Source organism: Nerophis lumbriciformis, linkage group LG26, assembly GCF_033978685.3.
Source record: "Nerophis lumbriciformis linkage group LG26, RoL_Nlum_v2.1, whole genome shotgun sequence".
NCBI classification, from domain to species: Eukaryota; Metazoa; Chordata; class Actinopteri; order Syngnathiformes; family Syngnathidae; genus Nerophis; species Nerophis lumbriciformis.
The window spans coordinates 34,946,642-34,964,748 of record NC_084573.2 but is presented as its reverse complement, the minus strand read 5'-3'; the positions used below and the strand labels follow the sequence as shown (position 1 = coordinate 34,964,748).

The window sequence follows — 18,107 nt, the reverse complement described above, 5'->3', positions numbered from 1 at the left end:
AACACCTCCCGTCCATATAACCCGCCAATACAACTCAAACACCTGCACAACACACTCAATCCCACAGCCCAAAGTACCGTTCACCTCCCCAAAGTTCATACAGCACATATATTTCCCCAAAGTTACATACGTGACATGCACATAGCAGCACGCACGTACGGGCAAGCGATCAAATGTTTGGATGCCGCAGCTGCATGCGTACTCACGGTACCGCGTCTACGTATCCAACTCAAAGTCCTCCTGGTAAGAGTCTCTGTTGTCCCAGTTCTCCACAGGCCAATGGTAAAGCTTGACTGTCATCTTCCGGGAATGTAAACAATGAAACACCGGCTGAGTTATCCGGCACAACAGTCAGGGGGTGCATTCTACAGCGGGGGGGGGGGGTGCGTTATCCGGCACAACACCTGCCGCAATACACCGCTTCCCACCTACAGTTTTCTTCTTTGCTGTCTCCATTGTTCATTGAACAAATTGCAAAAGATTCACCAACACAGATGTCCAGAATACTGTGGAATTTTGCGATGAAAACAGACGACTTAATAGCTGGCCACCATGCTGTCCCAAAATGTCCTCTACAATCCGTGACGTCACGCGCCGGCGTCATCATACCGAGACGTTTTCAGCAGGATATTTCGCGCGAAATTTAAAATTGCACTTTAGTAAGCTAACCCGGCCGTATCGGCATGTGTTGCAATGTTAAGATTTCATCATTGATATATGAACTATCAGACTGCGTGGTCGGTAGTAGTGGGCCTTTAAAAAAGACACACATTAACCTCCATACATGCACAATGAACAGATGGATGAATATTTGGTCTTTTTTTTTTACCTGAGTTTAGCAACCACGACAAGGTCACTGAAGAGAAAGAGATGTCTCTCCCTGCTTTTTGTGCCCTGGGTCACCTGCACACACCCGTCCAGCAGCAGCTCTCCGTTCTCCCCGGTGAGGCCGTGGACAAAAGGGCTCTGATCCACGGACACCCGGCAGGAGCTCTCCTCCCTGCAGGGACAACACACACACTTGTTAACCGGTGCAATAATGCGGGGTGCAAACAGGTGCTTTTCATGGTGCAGGTGCAATGGTTGCTGGGAAAGCACCTCTGACTGTTGGTGTTTACATGTTGCGTCAAGATACACAGCTGTTTTTCTTGGAGCCTCCACAATACCACTGGTGCGTGCATTATATACAGTCGTGGTCAAAAGTTTACATTTATTATTTATTTATTATTATTTATTGTATATATGCTATAGACATAATATAATATATCTGTATATATATTATTATGTACACATATTATGTACATATTCGTTTATATGTTAGATTTTTTTATCGCTATATTACCTTATTTTTCGGAGTATAAGTCGCACCGGAGTATAAGACGCACCTGCCGAAAATGCATAATAAAGAAGGAAAAAAACATACAAGTCGCACTGGAGCCCGGCCAAACTATGAAAAAAACTGCGACTTATAGTCCGAAAAATGCGGTAGTCTATTTATACCTGAGTTACACTACTTTTGTCACAACAAAAGCAGAAGTCTAAAGTTTGACATTCAATACAACTTTTAACATGACAACTTGTTTGACGCCAACAACCAGTGTTCAGAACGATGTCATGACATGATAACGGCGTTATCAACACTGATACTTTTACTAGTAACGAGTAGAGATGTCCGATAATATCGGACTACCAATCTAACATAATAGTGAGAGTCCAGTCCATAGTGGATCTAACACTATTATGTTAGATCCACTATGGACTGGACTCTCACACTACCATGTTAGGTCCACTATGGACTGGACTCTCACACTATTATGTTAGATCCACTATGGACTGGACTCTCACACTATTATGTTAGATCCACTATGGACTGGACTCACACTCTTATGTTAGATCCACTATGGACTGGACTCTCACACTATTATGTTCGATCCACTATGGACTGGACTCTCACTATTATGTTAGATCCACTATGGACTGGACTCACACTATTATGTTAGATCCACTATGGACTGGACTCTCACACTATTATGTTAGATCCACTATGGACTGGACTCACACAATTATGTTAGATCCACTATGGACTGGACTCTCACACTACCATGTTAGGTCCACTATGGACTGGACTCTCACACTATTATGTTAGATCCACTATGGACTGGACTCACACTATTATGTTAGATCCACTATGGACTGGACTCTCACACTATTATGTTAGATCCACTATGGACTGGACTCTCACTATGATGTTAGATCCACTATGGACTGGACTCACACTATTATGTTAGATCCACTATGGACTGGACTCTCACACTACCATGTTAGGTCCACTATGGACTGGACTCTCACACTATTATGTTAGATCCACTATGGACTGGACTCACACTATTATGTTAGATCCACTATGGACTGGACTCACACTATTATGTTAGATCCACTATGGACTGGACTCTCACTATTATGTTAGATCCACTATGGACTGGACTCTCACTATTATGTTAGATCCACTATGGACTGGACTCTCACTATTATGTTAGATCCACTATGGACTGGACTCTCACTATTATGTTAGATCCACTATGGACTGGACTCTCACACTATTATGTTAGATCCACTATGGACTGGACTCTCACTATTATGTTAGATCCACTATGGACTGGACTCTCACTATTATGTTAGATCCACTATGGACTGGACTCTCACTATTATGTTAGATTGGCAGTCCGATATTATCGGACATCTCTACTCGTTACTAGTAAAAGTATCAGTGTTGATAACGCCGTTATCATGTCATGACATCGTTCTGAACACTGGTTGTTGGCGTCAAACAAGTTGTCATGTTAAAAGTTGTATTGAATGTCAAACTTTAGACTTCTGCTTTTGTTGTGACAAAAGTAGTGTAACTCATTATTACATCTCATTAATAGAAAGTAGGGATGTCCGATAATGGCTTTTTGCCGATATCCGATATTCCGATATTGTCCAACTCTTTAATTATCGATACCAATATCAACTGATACCGATATCAACCGATTTATGCAGTCGTGGAATTAACACATTATTATGCCTAATTTGGACAACCAGGTATGGTGAAGATAAGGTCCTTTTTAAAAAAAAATCATAAAATAAGATAAATAAATTGGAAACATTTTCTTGAATAAAAAAGAAAGTAAAACAATATAAAAAACAGTTACATAGAAACTAGTAATTAATGAAAATGAGTAAAATGAACTGTTAAAGGTTAGTACTATTAGTGGACCAGCAGCACGCACAATCATGTGTGCTTACGGACTGTATCCCTTGCAGACTGTATTGATATATATTGATATATAATGTAGGAACCACAATATTAATAACAGAAAGAAACAACCCTTTTGTGTGAATGAGTGTAAATGGGGGAGGGAGGTTTTTTGGGGTTGGTGCACTAATTGTAAGTATATCTTGTGTTTTTTATGTTGATTTAATTAAAAAAAATATATATATATATATATTTTTTTTTTAAACAACGATACCAATAATAAAAAACCGATACCGATAATTTCCGATATCATCGGACATCCCTAATATAAAGTAATATTGTAGTACAACCAATTGCTTTCAAAAGAGTAGTATTAATTTTGTAAATTAAGCAGTGACGTGCAGTCACTAGAGGCAGGTGAGGCCCCGCCTCACCTGCCATCATGGAAAGAAAAAAAATGTAAAAAGAAAAGAAATTAATTAAATTGTTATATGTATGCAGTGATTATACTATAAAGTTATTTTCCATTTAACTTCACCCGTTTTAGATTATTTTTATTTAAAATCGCTGAATTTTCACATTTGCCGTTCAAATACTGAGAAGCGACGGTGCGGTGAACAGCAGCCAGTTGAGGCACGTCACTCAGTGCCTCAACATGGATTCCGGACTCGGCTAACTGCTGGCCTGCTGTGCAGTGAGACTGTATTGCTATATGAAATATATTATACATTTCCATAGTTTAGTTAGCTGAGGTGTATAATGTACAGTGTATTTAGTCAACAACTGTATGTGTGTAAAGTATTTCTTGTGCTGAGCGATCATAAAACGGCTGCAAAAGACGCACTGGCTGAGGCTCCAGTAGCCCCGCCTCCTGCACCCCCGCCGTAGAATTGTTATATCAACTAAAGCCCACACTTAAAATTTCCACGTGCAAGATTGAATCTATTTTAAAAAATGATTTCATAAGAAGCCAAAAGGTGCAAAAACAATAATGTTGGTGTTGGAGGAGTTGTGAATGACTGCAGGGACACAACATTAGGTACACCTGCAGACCGCAGGTGTACCTAATTCACAACTCCTCCAACACGAACATTATTGTTTTTGCACTTTTTGGCTTCTTATTAAATAGCTTTTGTAACCTATTTTCATGGGCTTTCCTCTTTGTGATGTTAAGTTCCTGTTATGCGCTGTTATACAGTATATGCCTCGAGCTCTTATTTTGAAGGCGCTAAGAGCGGAAGTGATGTCACGTTGCGGAGGTTTTTGAAAGAAGGTAAATAAAGTGGTCCTCGTGTAAACTGGAGCCTCCGTGTTAGTTATTTTGTAGTTTCATACAGTATAGGCGACGTTTATAAACCCTCGGTTACACTTTTTTAAATAGATTCAATCTTGCACGTGGAAAGTTGAAGTGAGGGCTTTAATTGCGGCGCATGGACTTAATTTCTAAGTAAAGGTAAGACCATAATAACGTTTTTTTTTATTAAATGTGCTTTTTTGTGTGCTACAGTTTGTATGTGTAAAGTTAAAGTTAAGTTAAAGTACCAATGATTGTCACACACACACACACTAGGTGTAATGAAATTTGTCCTCTGCATTTGACCCATCCCCTTGATCACCCCCTGGGAGGTGAGGGGAGCAGTGGGCAGCAGCGGCGCCGCGCCCGGGAATCATTTTTGGTGATTTAACCCCCAATTCCAAGCCTTGATGCTGAGTGCCAAGCAGGGAAGAATGCTGGTATGAGCTTTTAAACATAACCCGTTAACTGCTGCCTGTCATGTCTGTGTGATCATGTTTTGTTTTAATAATGTTCGGTTTAAATTTTGGACTTTTTGTGCACTTTTGTTTTGTTTTGTCACCATAGCAACCATTAGTTTCACCTGTCACGTCACGCACCTGTTCCACGTTTGGACTCATTGTGCACCCTTGTCACCATAGCAACCATTAGTTTTCACCTGTCACGTCACGCACCTGTTTCACGTTTTGAGTCACGCACCTGCTTTCACTAATCATGTCCATAGTATTTAAGTTCATTCATTTTCTGTTGTTCGTCCTGACGACATCACCACATTTATGCTCCTGCACACTCTCCACACCCTGATGACCCTTGCTACTCTTTTTTTTCATGCCGGTTCCATGCCAAGTAAGTTTTTGTTTGTTAAGCCACAGTTAGTGTTTTTGTTTAATTGTTCATAGTTTCTGCCAATGTGCAAGTTTTGTGTTTAAAGTCTAGTTTTATTCTCCGCCACTGTGCGCGCTTTTTGTTTATTCCTTTTTTTGATAGTTTAAAATAAATCATGTACCCACCTTCAAGCCTTGACCAGTCCAGTTCATTTGCACCACGGGAGAACAAACCAAGCCAAAGTCCCAGTCATGACACTGCCAATCAAATGGTGAATAAGATACTCTTTAGGGTTCATATGTTTGTAAATCTGACTGTGATGAAGGCAGTGCCTCACCAGCCATCAACCTCACCGCACGTCACTGCTCTTCTTATATATTGTCAACTACTATAAAAAGACGAACAACACTTGTTGTTATTGACTTGAGCTTTCAAGCCATCAAACCGGCTTATTGCCAGCTTCCACGTTCAATATCAAAAGGGTTGTTTTCATCTGTAATGACATTTCCGCAGATCTCACACGGCTTTAACACATATCCGCGGTATTTGAGCCGTCGGCGATGTCATTGATTACGGCCCAACAATAACGCCGCCATCGTGATGTGTCACTCAGAGACGATGCGGAATAATAGTGAAACCACGGCACTCACCACGCGTGGACGGAGAAATGTAAACGAAAGCAGCTGCGGTACTTTCCCTGCCTCTCAAAAGGTGGGCCCAATTCAAAACACGCGTGGGGGCGAAGTCATATTATTGCGCAAAAACCTGAAAGTAGTTCCCATTATTGCTTACTTCAAAGCCTCTTCAAATCTTATTTGCATGAATAAGGCGTTGTTTTCAACTCACTGTGTTGCGTTGACTTGAACAAAAACACTTCAATCAACTGTAAAGACCCGAGTCTGTTTTGGCTTTCCTTATATTTCCTGCTTCTGCACGTAAACGTACGTGTACAATACAATTATGAATAATGAAGAGCTTTGTGGAACACAGGTGACCACAGAAAAGGAATAAATAAAACGTTCAAAGCTACATTTGCTGCTTGCCTGCCCTTTTCTTCAATATCGCCTCAGTTTGCTACCTTATGAGTTGCATATAACACAATACTTAAAGTGCTGCTTCACTCCCACTTAAGTAGAATGTCACAGGTTTGCCAGCGTGGGATGGACCTTTACAGTACGTGGTGGTGTACATTGTGAATAAACGTACATGTTTCTGTCATGGGGGGCGAATCTAAGAGAGTCGCCGTAGCAACGTTCCCTCTAAGGTGCGCGCCTGTGCAATTGCGCACTGCTCAAGCGTCCTCTGCGCACGGCAAACCTATGCCACGCACAAAATCAAATAAAATTAAAGCTGCAAGACGCGTTGGACGGGAACCGACTTTTGCTGGTGTTTCCCGTCTTTACCCATTCAACAAGGTATTGTGTGTAGCATTTAGAGGACAGAAATGAATTGATTCCGTTTCACATTGTCATTGTCTACTGTTAGTCCTAAGTGTCCCAATACTTTTGCCTAGTGTTAGCCCTAAGTGTCCCAATACTTTTGCCTAGTGTTAGTCCTAAGTGTCTCAATATTTTTGTCTAGTGTTAGTCCTAAGTGTCCCAATACTTTTGCCTAGTGTTAGTCCTAAGTGTCCAAATACTTTTGTCTACTTGTAGTCCATAAGTGTCCCAATACTTTTGCCTAGTGTTAATCCTAAGTGTCCCAATACTTTTGTCTACTTTTAGCCCATAAGTGTCCCAATACTTTTGCCTAGTGTTAGTCCTAAGTGTCCCAATACTTTTGTCTACTTTTAGCCCATAAGTGTCCCAATACTTTTGCCTAGTGTTAGTCCTAAGTGTCCCAATATTTTTGTCTACTTTTAGCCCATAAGTGTCCCAATACTTTTGTCTAGTGTTAGTCCTAAGTGTTCCAATACTTTTGTCCAGTGTTAGTCCTAAGTGTCCCAACACTTTTGTCTAATTGTAGTCCATAAGTTTCCCAATATTTTTGCCTAGTGTTAGTCCTAAGTGTCCCAATACTTTTGTCCAGTGTTAGTCCTAAGTGTCCCAATACTTTTGTCTACTTGTAGTCCATAAGTGTCCCAATACTTTTGTCTAGTGTTAGTCCTAAGTGTCCCAATACTTGTGTCTACTTGTAGTCCATAAGTGTCCCAATACTTTTGCCTAGTGTTAGTCCTAAGTGTCCCAATACTTTTGTCTACTTGTAGTCTATATGTTTCCCAATACTTTTGTCTAGTGTTAGTCCTAAGTGTACCAATACTTTTGCCTAGTGTTAGTACTAAGTGTACCAATACTTTTGTCTAGTGTTAGTCCTAAGTGTCCCAATACTTTTGTCTAATTGTAGTCCATAAGTGTCCCAATACTTTTGCCTAGTGTTAGTCCTAAGTGTCCCAATACTTTTGTCTACTTGTAGTCCATAAGTGTCCCAATACTTTGGTCTAGTATTAGTCCTAAGTGTCCCAATACTTTTGTCTAGTGTTAGTCCTAAGTGTCTAAATACTTTTGTCTACTTGTAGTCCATAAGTGTCCCAATACTTTTGTCTAGTGTTAGTCCTAAGTGTCCCAAAACTTTTGCCTAGTGTTAGTCCTAAGTGTCCCAATACTTTGGTCTAGTATTAGTACTAAGTGTCCCAATACTTTTGTCCAGTGTTAGTCCTAAGTGTCCCAATACTTTTGTCCAGTGCTAGTCCTAAGTGTCCCAATATTTTTGTCTAGTGTTAGTCCTAAGTGTCCCAATACTTTTGCCTAGTGTTAGTCCTAAGTGTCCCAAAACTTTTGTCTACTTGTAGTCCATAAGTGTCCCAATACTTTTGTCTAGTGTTAGTCCTAAGTGTCCCAATACTTTTGTCCAGTGTTAGTCCTAAGTGTCCCAATACTTTTGTCTAATTGTAGTCCATAAGGGTCCCAATACTTTTGCCTAGTGTTAGTCCTAAGTGTACCAATACTTTTGTCTAGTGTTAGTCCTAAGTGTCCCAATACTTTTGTCTACTTGTAGTCCATAAGTGTCCCAATACTTTTGCCTAGTGTTAGTCCTAAGTGTCCCAATACTTTTGTCTAGTGTTAGTCCAAACTGTCCCAATACTTTTGTCCAGTGTTAGTCCTAAGTGTCCCAATACTTGTGTCTACTTGTAGTCCATAAGTGTCCCAATACTTTTGCCTAGTGTTAGTCCTAAGTGTCCCAATACTTTTGTCTAGTGTTAGCCCTAAGTGTCCCAATACTTTTGTCTAGTGTTAGTCCTAAGTGTCCAAATACTTTTGCCTAGTGTTAGTCCTAAGTGTCCCAATACTTTTGCCTAGTGTTAGTCCTAAGTGTCCCAATACTTTTGCCTAGTGTTAGTCCAAAGTGTCCCAATACTTTTGTCCAGTGTTAGTCCTAAGTGTCCCAATACTTTTGTCTATTTGTAGTCCATAAGTGTCCCAATACTTTTGCCTAGTGTTAGTCCTAAGTGTCCCAATACTTTTTTCTAGTGTTAGTCCTAAGTGTCCCAATACTTTTGTCCAGTTTTAGTCCTAAGTGTCCCAATACTTGTGTCTACTTGTAGTCCATAAGTGTCCCAATACTTTTGTCTAGTGTTAGTCCTAAGTGTCCCAATACTTTTGTCCAGTGTTAGTCCAAAATGTCCCAATACTTTTGTCTAATTGTAGTCCATAAGTGTCCCAATACTTTTGCCTAGTGTTAGTCCTATGTGTCCTAATACTTTTGTCTACTTTTAGCCCATAAGTGTCCCAATACTTTTGCCTAGTGTTAGTCCTAAGTGTCCCAATACTTTTGTCAACTTGTAGTCCATAAGTGTCCGAATACTTTTGCCTAGTGTTAGTCCTAAGTGTCCCAATACTTTTGCCTAGTGTTAGTCCTAAGTGTCCCAATACTTTTGCCTAGTGTTAGTCCTAAGTGTCCCAATACTTTTGTCCAGTGTTAGTCCAAAATGTCCCAATACTTTTGTCTAATTGTAGTCCATAAGTGTCCCAATACTTTTGCCTAGTGTTAGTCCTATGTGTCCTAATACTTTTGTCTACTTTTAGCCCATAAGTGTCCCAATACTTTTGCCTAGTGTTAGTCCTAAGTGTCCCAATACTTTTGTCAACTTGTAGTCCATAAGTGTCCGAATACTTTTGCCTAGTGTTAGTCCTAAGTGTCCCAATACTTTTGCCTAGTGTTAGTCCTAAGTGTCCCAATACTTTTGCCTAGTGTTAGTCCTAAGTGTCCCAATACTTTTGTCTAGTGTTAGCCCTAAGTGTCCCAATACTTTTGTCTAGTGTTAGTCCTAAGTGTCCCAATACTTTTGTCTACTTGTAGTCCATAAGTGGCCCAATACTTTTGCCTAGTGTTAGTCCTAAGTGTCCCAATACTTTTGTCTAGTGTTAGTCCTAAGTGTCCCAATACTTTTGTCTAGTGTTAGCCCTAAGTGTCCCAATACTTTTGTCTAGTGTTAGTCCTAAGTGTCCCAATACTTTTGTCCAGTGTTAGTCCTAAGTGTCCCAATACTTTTGTCTACTTGTAGTCCATAAGTGTCCCAATACGTTTGTCTAGTGTTAGTCCTAAGTGTCCCAAAACTTTTGTTTAGTGTTAGTCCTAAGTGTCCCAAATCTTTTGTCTAGTGTTAGTCATAAGTGTCCCAATACTTTTGTCTAGTGTTAGTCCTAAGTGTCCCAATACTTTTGCCTAGTGTTAGTCCTAAGTGTCCCAATACTTTTGCCTAGGGTTAGTCCTAAGTGTCCCAATACTTTTGCCTAGTGTTAGTCCTAAGTGTCCCATTACTTTTGTCCAGTGTTAGTCCTAAGTGTCCTAAGACTTTTGTCTAGTGTTAGTCCTAAGTGTCCAAATACTTTTGTCCAGTGTTAGATCTAAGTGTCCCAATACTTTTGCCTAGCGTTAGTCTTAAGTGTCCCAATACTTTTGTCTACTTGTAGTCCATAAGTGTCCCAATACTTTTGTCCAGTGTTAGTCCTAAGTGTCCCAATACTTTTGTCTAGTGTTAGTCCTAAGTGTCCCAATACTTTTGTCTAGTGTTAGTCCTAAGTGTCCCAATACTTTTGTCCAGTGTTAGTCCTAAGTGTCTCAATACTTTTGTCTAATTGTAGTCCATAAGTGTCCCAATACTTTTGCCTAGTGTTAGTCCTAAGTGTCCCAAAACTTTTGCCTAGTGTTAGTCCTAAGTGTCCCAATACTTTTGTCCAGTGTTAGTCCTAAGTGTCCCAATACTTTTGTCTACTTGTAGTCTATATATTTCCCAATACTTTTGTCTAGTGTTAGTCCTAAGTGTACCAATACTTTTGCCTAGTGTTAGTCCTAAGTGTACCAATACTTTTGTCTAGTGTTAGTCCTAAGTGTCCCAATACATTTGTCTAATTGTAGTCCATAAGTGTCCCAATACTTTTGCCTAGTGTTAGTCCTAAGTGTCCCAATACTTTTGTCTACTTGTAGTCCATAAGTGTCCCAATACTTTGGTCTAGTATTAGTCCTAAGTGTCCCAATACTTTTGTCTAGTGTTAGTCCTAAGTGTCCAAATACTTTTGTCTAGTGTTAGTCCTAAGTGTCCCAAAACTTTTGCCTAGTGTTAGTCCTAAGTGTCCCAATACTTTGGTATAGTATTAGTACTAAGTGTCCCAATACTTTTGTCCAGTGTTAGTCCTAAGTGTCCCAATACTTTTGTCCAGTGCTAGTTCTAAGTGTCCCAATATTTTTGTCTAGTGTTAGTCCTAAGTGTCCCAATACTTTTGCCTAGTGTTAGTCCTAAGTGTCCCAAAACTTTTGTCTACTTGTAGTCCATAAGTGTCCCAATACTTTTGTCTAGTGTTAGTCCTAAGTGTCCCAATACTTTTGTCCAGTGTTAGTCCTAAGTGTCCCAATACTTTTGTCTAATTGTAGTCCATAAGGGTCCCAATACTTTTGCCTAGTGTTAGTCCATAAGTGTCCCAATACTTTTGCCTAGTGTTAGTCCTAAGTGTCCCAATACTTTTGTCTAGTGTTAGTCCATAAGTGTCCCAATACTTTTGCCTAGTGTTAGTCCTAAGTGTCCCAATACTTTTGTCTACTTGTAGTCCATAAGTGTCCCAATACTTTTGCCTAGTGTTAGTCCTAAGTGTCCCAATACTTTTGTCTACTTGTAGTCCATAAGTGTCCCAATACTTTTGTCTACTTGTAGTCCATAAGTGTCCCAATACTTTTGTCTAGTGTTAGTCCTAAGTGTCCCAATACTTTTGTCCAGTGTTAGTCCTAAGTGTCCCAATACTTTTGTCTAATTGTAGTCCATAAGGGTCCCAATACTTTTGCCTAGTGTTAGTCCATAAGTGTCCCAATACTTTTGCCTAGTGTTAGTCCTAAGTGTCCCAATACTTTTGTCTAGTGTTAGTCCATAAGTGTCCCAATACTTTTGCCTAGTGTTAGTCCTAAGTGTCCCAATACTTTTGTCTACTTGTAGTCCATAAGTGTCCCAATACTTTTGCCTAGTGTTAGTCCTAAGTGTCCCAATACTTTTGTCTACTTGTAGTCCATAAGTGTCCCAATACTTTTGTCTAGTGTTAGTCCTAAGTGTCCCAATACTTTTGTCTAGTGTTAGTCCTAAGTGTCCCAATACTTTTGTCTAGTGTTTTCATGTCTCTACGACATTCGTACTGGAAGTTAAAGGCAATTTTGTCTGTGTTTTCTTCCTAGGGGGCGCTAGAGCGCAATTTTGAGATTTGGGGTTAGGTTTTTTTATTAGATCGCAATTTTTGCCAGTCCTGATGTGTGTGTTCAGTTTGGTGAGTTTTGAAGCATGTTAAGGGGGTCAAATTATAGCACAAAGAGACAAAAATGACTATTTTTACGAAACTTTTGTTTTGAAGGTGGAATTGCCAACTTCCTGATGATTCTTGCTGAAGGATGTCAGTGTATGAAATGTAGGTCTGAGTCAGACCTACATAGAGGTTTTGGTTTCATGTCTCTACGACATTCGTACTGGGAGTCAGAGGCAGTTTTGTCTGTGTTTTCTTCCTAGGTTGGCGCTAGAGCGCAATTTTGAGTTTTGGGGTTTGGTTTTTTGATTAAATAGTTTTGTTCACCAGTACTGATGTGTGTGTCAAATTTGGTGAGTTATGAAGCATGTTAAGGGGGTCAAATTACAGCGCAAAGCTGCGGAATAATAATAATATTAACTAACCCTAACCCTTTTACGATGGGCCATGCGGGCCCTAATAAAGAATAAAACCTTACAAATTCAATAGGGTCCTGTGTCCCAAAGGGACATTGCGGTCCCTAAAAATAAGCGCATAACAATTTTCGACACGACAGAGAAAATAGTTTTGGTCATCATTGTTCAAATATTGTAACGTCTGTCGAGACGCTTTGAGGACATGAATTCCATCCATCACTTTACTGAGCAAAACTCTTTATAGTCGGCCATAAACACATCACCAAAACATTAGTAAAAAAAATGACATCTAGCAAAAGTGGTCATTTTCTGCAGTACAAACCAGACCAAAAGCAACTTTGTTGTATCAACAGCAGCCGCTCGCTCTTTCTCACTTGCGCCGACACATGCACATATGGCACTTAGCCAGTGATGCGTTTACAGCCACACAAAAAGTCGGACAACTCCAACACCACACATAAAGTGTCATTCCAGGTCGTTACACTATGATTTACCAATCAAATGTGTGCTTATTCTAGTGTCATTCATTAGGAATCTTCATTTATAAATATCCGCCCGGAGTTCCTTAAGGCTCTGGATGCTGTGGGGCTGTCTTGGTTGACAAGACTCTGCAGTATCGCGTGGACATCGGGGGCGGTACCTCTGGATTGGCAGACCGGGGTGGTGATTCCTCTCTTTAAGAAGGGGAACCGGAGGGTGTGTTCCAACTATCGTGGGATCACACTCCTCAGCTTTCCCGGTAAGGTCTATTCAGGTGTACTGGAGAGGAGGCTACGCCGGATAGTCGAACCTCGGATCCAGTAGGAACAGTGTGGTTTTCGTCCTGGTCGTGGAACTGGGGACCAGATCTATACTCTCCTTGAGGGTGCATGGGAGTTTGCCCAACCAGTCTACATGTGTTTTGTGGACTTGGAGAAGGCATTCGACCGTGTCCCTCGGGAGGTCCTGTGGGGAGTGCTCAGAGAGTATGGGGTATCGGACTGTCTGATTGTGGGGGTCCGCTCCCTGTATGATCAGTGTCAGAGCTTGGTCCGCATTGCCGGCAATAAGTCGGACACGTTTCCGGTGAGGGTTGGACTCCGCCAAGGCTGCCCTTTGTCACCGATTCTGTTCATAACTTTTATGGACAGAATTTCTAGGCGCAGTCAAGGCGTTGAGGGTATCTGGTTTGGTGGCTGCAGGATTAGGTCTCTGCTTTTTGCAGATGATGTGGTCCTGATGGCTTCATCTGGCCAGGATCTTCAGCTCTCACTGACTCGGTTCGCAGCCGAGTGTGAAGCGACTGGGATGAGAATCAGCACCTCCAAGTCCGAGTCCACGGTTCTCGCCCGGAAAAGGGTGGAGTGCCATCTCCGGGTTGGGGAGGAGATCTTGCCCCAAGTGGAGGAGTTCAAGTACCTCGGAGTCTTGTTCACAAGTGAGGAAAGAGTGGATCGTGAGATCGACAGGCGGATCGGTGCGGCGTCTTCAGTAATGCGGACGCTGTATCGATCTGTTGTGGTGAAGAAGGAGCTGAGCCGGAAGGCAAAGCTCTCGATTTACCGGTCGATATACGTTCCCATCCTCACCTATGGTCATGAGCTTTGGGTCATGACCGAAAGGACAAGATCACGGGTACAAGCGGCCCAAATGAGTTTCCTCCGCCGGGTGCCGGGGCTCTCCCTTAGAGATAGGGTGAGAAGCTCTGTCATCCGGGAGGAGCTCAAAGTAAAGCCGCTGCTCCTCCACATCGAGAGGAGCCAGATGAGGTGGTTCGGTCATCTGGTCAGGATGCCACCCGAACGCCTCCCTAGGGAGGTGTTTAGGGCACGTCCGACCGGTAGGAGGCCACGGGGAAGACCCAGGACACGTTGGGAAGACTATATATCCCGGCTGGTCTGGGAACGCCTCGGGATCCCCCGGGAGGAGCTGGACGAAGTGGCTGGGGAGAGGGAAGTCTGGGCTTCCCTGCTTAGGCTGCTGCCCCCGCGACCCGACCTCTGATAAGCGGAAGAAGATGGATGGATGGATGGATGGATGGAACCCGGCCGTATTGACATGTGTTGCACTGTTAAGATTTCATCATTGATGTATAAACTATCAGACTGCGTGGTCGGTAGTGACACCGTAAGAGGTTACAGGTCGACACGTTTCTCCTCAATTGAGCCAAATTGAATTCTGTCTCTGTTTATTTCCTTGCTTCTTGTCTTGTTTAATAGATGTCATCGATGTTTGAACCAAATTTTTTGACGACTCTTTCCTTGACTATTGTCGGAGGCAGATATTTACATATATCCGTATATATTTTCATAATCACATTACAAAACAGCTAGTGTTTTTCTTCCAAATTGTGGTCTTTTGGTTGTCTGCGAATACTGTGTGCTAACCTTGACTTTGGAATGTGGAGAGGAGAGATACTCCTTCTTTTATCTCGTCTTATGTCCAGGTGCGGAGGACAATGGGCATGTGTTTGGGCTGGAAAGACTAGACAGCGAGGGTGGGAGGGAGAGAGACTTTATAGAATAGAAGGTTTCCATATTTTAGATCAGACCATCTTAGCTGCGCGATTGAATGTTCTATGCTGGACTGGTCTCATGATATTTGCAAAGCTTTGCAAATATATTACAAAATACCTATTCTGTCTCTGGTGGTTCTTTTACTCAGCTTTAAGTGTCGTAAAGAGCTCGGGAGCGACGACCAGAAACTTGAATTCCCTGGGAGGAACAACTGGTCCAAACGCAACACTGTTCAGCCAAAGGAACACAGGTCATTTTTAAAGCAATTGGTGCCGTGACCCCGATTCGAACACTAAAATTGCAATTACAAATAATGAATAATGACAAAAATAATTAACTGCATTAGGGCTGTCCAAAGTTATTTATATTGAATAATTAAAGAATGCGGGCAAACTTTTAAAAATTCTATCTTTATGAAATTAAGTTAAAAACAACACAGCTGGGATAGGCTCCAGTTTGCTTGTGACCCTAATGGGGAAGAGCGATATACAGTATCGAATAGACGTATGGATGGATGCTTACCACTTTACTGTGATTGATTCATGTTGCCTCAACACAAAGAAAAAGAACAATTGATGTTGTGTTCCTCCACACAATATATTGATTTCAAGCTGTCAAACAAGCATTTATGACTGCAGCAATTATGATAACAAGCATTTGACGCCCTTCAAAACAAACAATTAAATACGCCATTGACCACAATGAAGTGAGGCGTTAAATTCATTCCTATTCAAAACACTTACAGCACATTTGCAGATGAATTTTCAACTATAATGAGGAAGAAAAGTGTTCAACGCACCTGATCGGAGACCACGGTATCCCCAAAGCCTTCCCCAAAACCAGCGACGGGGCAGAGCGCCGTCTTTGAGACATATTTTGGAAGTGCTGTTGAGGAAAAAAGTGTCAGAAAAATAAATTAAAGTCCACATTTCCTGTTGAAGATAACTGGGGAATATGAAAATGGATTCACACAACATTGTGGAGTGCCACGGCTTGAACGCTAAACGTCAAGTGAAGCTGGAGTGTACAACCAAATAAAAGAACGATCGTAGACAAAATGCAGAGAAACAAACACATAGGCAGGCTAAAATGGCCACACAACACTGTGGGCCGAACACGGACAGAACTGGAATGCTTAATGCGAAGTAATTTTTGGAGTTTAAAGCAAAACAAATAACTATTATTGCGCAAATGCCGAGAAACAGCAATGCACGCAGAGCGACTGGCTCCCTGGAACAAAAAATGGCCACACAACATTGTGGAGCGAACTTAGAAAGAACTGGAACACTAAACACAAAGTAAAGTTTGTAGTTTAAAACAAAACTAAGGGATATTATAGTGCAAATACAGAGAAACGGCAAGCACATAGATCGACTGGTTTGCTGGAACATAAAATTGGACCCACACAACACTGTGGAGTGAGCACCGAGACGACTGGAAGACTAAACATAAAGTAAAGTGTGGAGTTCCAAACAAAACTAAGGGATATTATAGCGCAAATACAGAGAAATGGCAAGCACATAGATTGACTGGTTTGCTGGAAGATAAAATTGGACACACACAACACTGTGGAGTGAGCACCGAGACGACTGGAACACTAAACACAAAGTCAAGTTTGGAATTCAAAACAAAACTAAGGGATATTATAGCGCAAATACAGAGAAATGGCAAGCACATAGATTGACTGGTTTGCTGGAAGATAAAATTGGACCCACACAACACTGTGGAGTGAGCACCTAGGCGACTGGAAGACTAAACACAAAGTAAAGTTTGGAGTTTAAAACAAAACTAAGGGATGTTATAGTGCAAATACAGAGAAATAGCAAGCACATGGACCAACTGGCTCCCTGGAACATAAAATTGGACTCACAACACTGTGGAGCGAGCACGAAGACGACTGGAAGACTAAACACTAAGTCATGTTGTGGTTTAGAACCAAATAAAAATGGATACTACAGTAAAAGTGCAGAGAAATTTGAGAACATAAGCATACTGGCTCCCTAGAACAAAACAAGACTGTGCAGCAAGCAAGGATACGACTGGAATTACTTGGCAAAGTTCATATTTCCCGGTCAAGATCATTGGGAAACAAAAAAATGGATACACACAACATTGTGGAGTGCCACAACTGGAATGTTAAACGTCAAGTGAAGCTAGAGTTTACAACCAAATAAAATAACGAAAATGCAGCGAAACAGAAACACATAGGCAGGCTGGCTTTTTTGGAACATTAAAATGGCCACACAACACTGTGGAGCAAACACAAACAGAACTGGACTGCTTAACGCGAAGTAAAGTTGCAGTTAATTCAAAACAAAACTAGTACAGTGAAAATGCAGAGAAACAGCAAGCACATAGACCGACTTCCTGGGACACACACAACACTGTGGAGCGAGCATGACGGCGACGAGAGCTCTAAATGCACAGTGAGGCTGGGTTTTAAAAATATGACTAACGGCACAGACCTAGTCAGCCACTGTTTCCCTGGAATGTAAAAGTAAACTTGCACAACGTTGTGGAGCGGAAACGGAGAATAACGAGGTGAGAGTCAATGAAGGCGTACAAAGCAGAACTCACAGGGCGCAGAGAGGCCGTGGCTTCGTCGTAGCTTCCTCTCCTCATCGTTACCGCACCTCCACAACCTGGTGGGTCCATGCTGGCGCCTGTGGGGAGTCCTGTCCAGTGCTGAGCACCCTGCAGAGCGGAGGGAAAGAAGTGCTGGTTTTCAGCAGGCAAGTGAGTCTCCCCCTAACTAATGAGGGGGAGAAAGGAATAATGGAGGCCCTGCTGGCCCATTGGTGTGTTTGAGCGGGCCCTTTAAGTCTTGTTCTGCTCCATTGATGCAGCTTCATCCCATAATGAGGACACTGCGGCCTGGACAGAGCACATAACATTACATCACTATCTATTATGTGAAACTATTAAATCCAAGTCGCACTGAACGCATCACCAATAGACCACAATAGAGGACAGGTGATCATTTTGTTATAGCATTTCAAGTTTCTTTAACCACAATGAAGTGTCCAAAGCAGGTCTATTCAAGGTCTTTTCTTAGGGGTACTCACCTTTTGTTTGTTTTTGGTTTAAGCATTGTCTGATTGTGGCGGTCCGCTCCCTGTATGA

At 41.6% G+C, this 18,107-nt stretch overlaps 1 protein-coding gene across 1 annotated transcript in view; it reads right to left on the bottom strand.

Annotated features, from left to right (window-relative positions):
• tagapb (T cell activation RhoGTPase activating protein b) overlaps nt 1-17,743 on the bottom strand; it is a 68,208-nt gene extending 50,465 nt beyond the window's left edge. The window contains exons 1-3 of the mRNA XM_061986990.2: nt 17,562-17,743; nt 15,784-15,869; nt 830-1,000 (exon numbers count right to left, since the gene is read on the bottom strand). Coding sequence (XP_061842974.2) covers nt 830-1,000; nt 15,784-15,869; nt 17,562-17,639 — 335 coding nt within the window. The 5' untranslated portion in view covers nt 17,640-17,743. The remainder of the gene's footprint in view (nt 1-829; nt 1,001-15,783; nt 15,870-17,561) is intronic.
• Between the last annotated feature and the right edge of the window lie 364 nt (nt 17,744-18,107).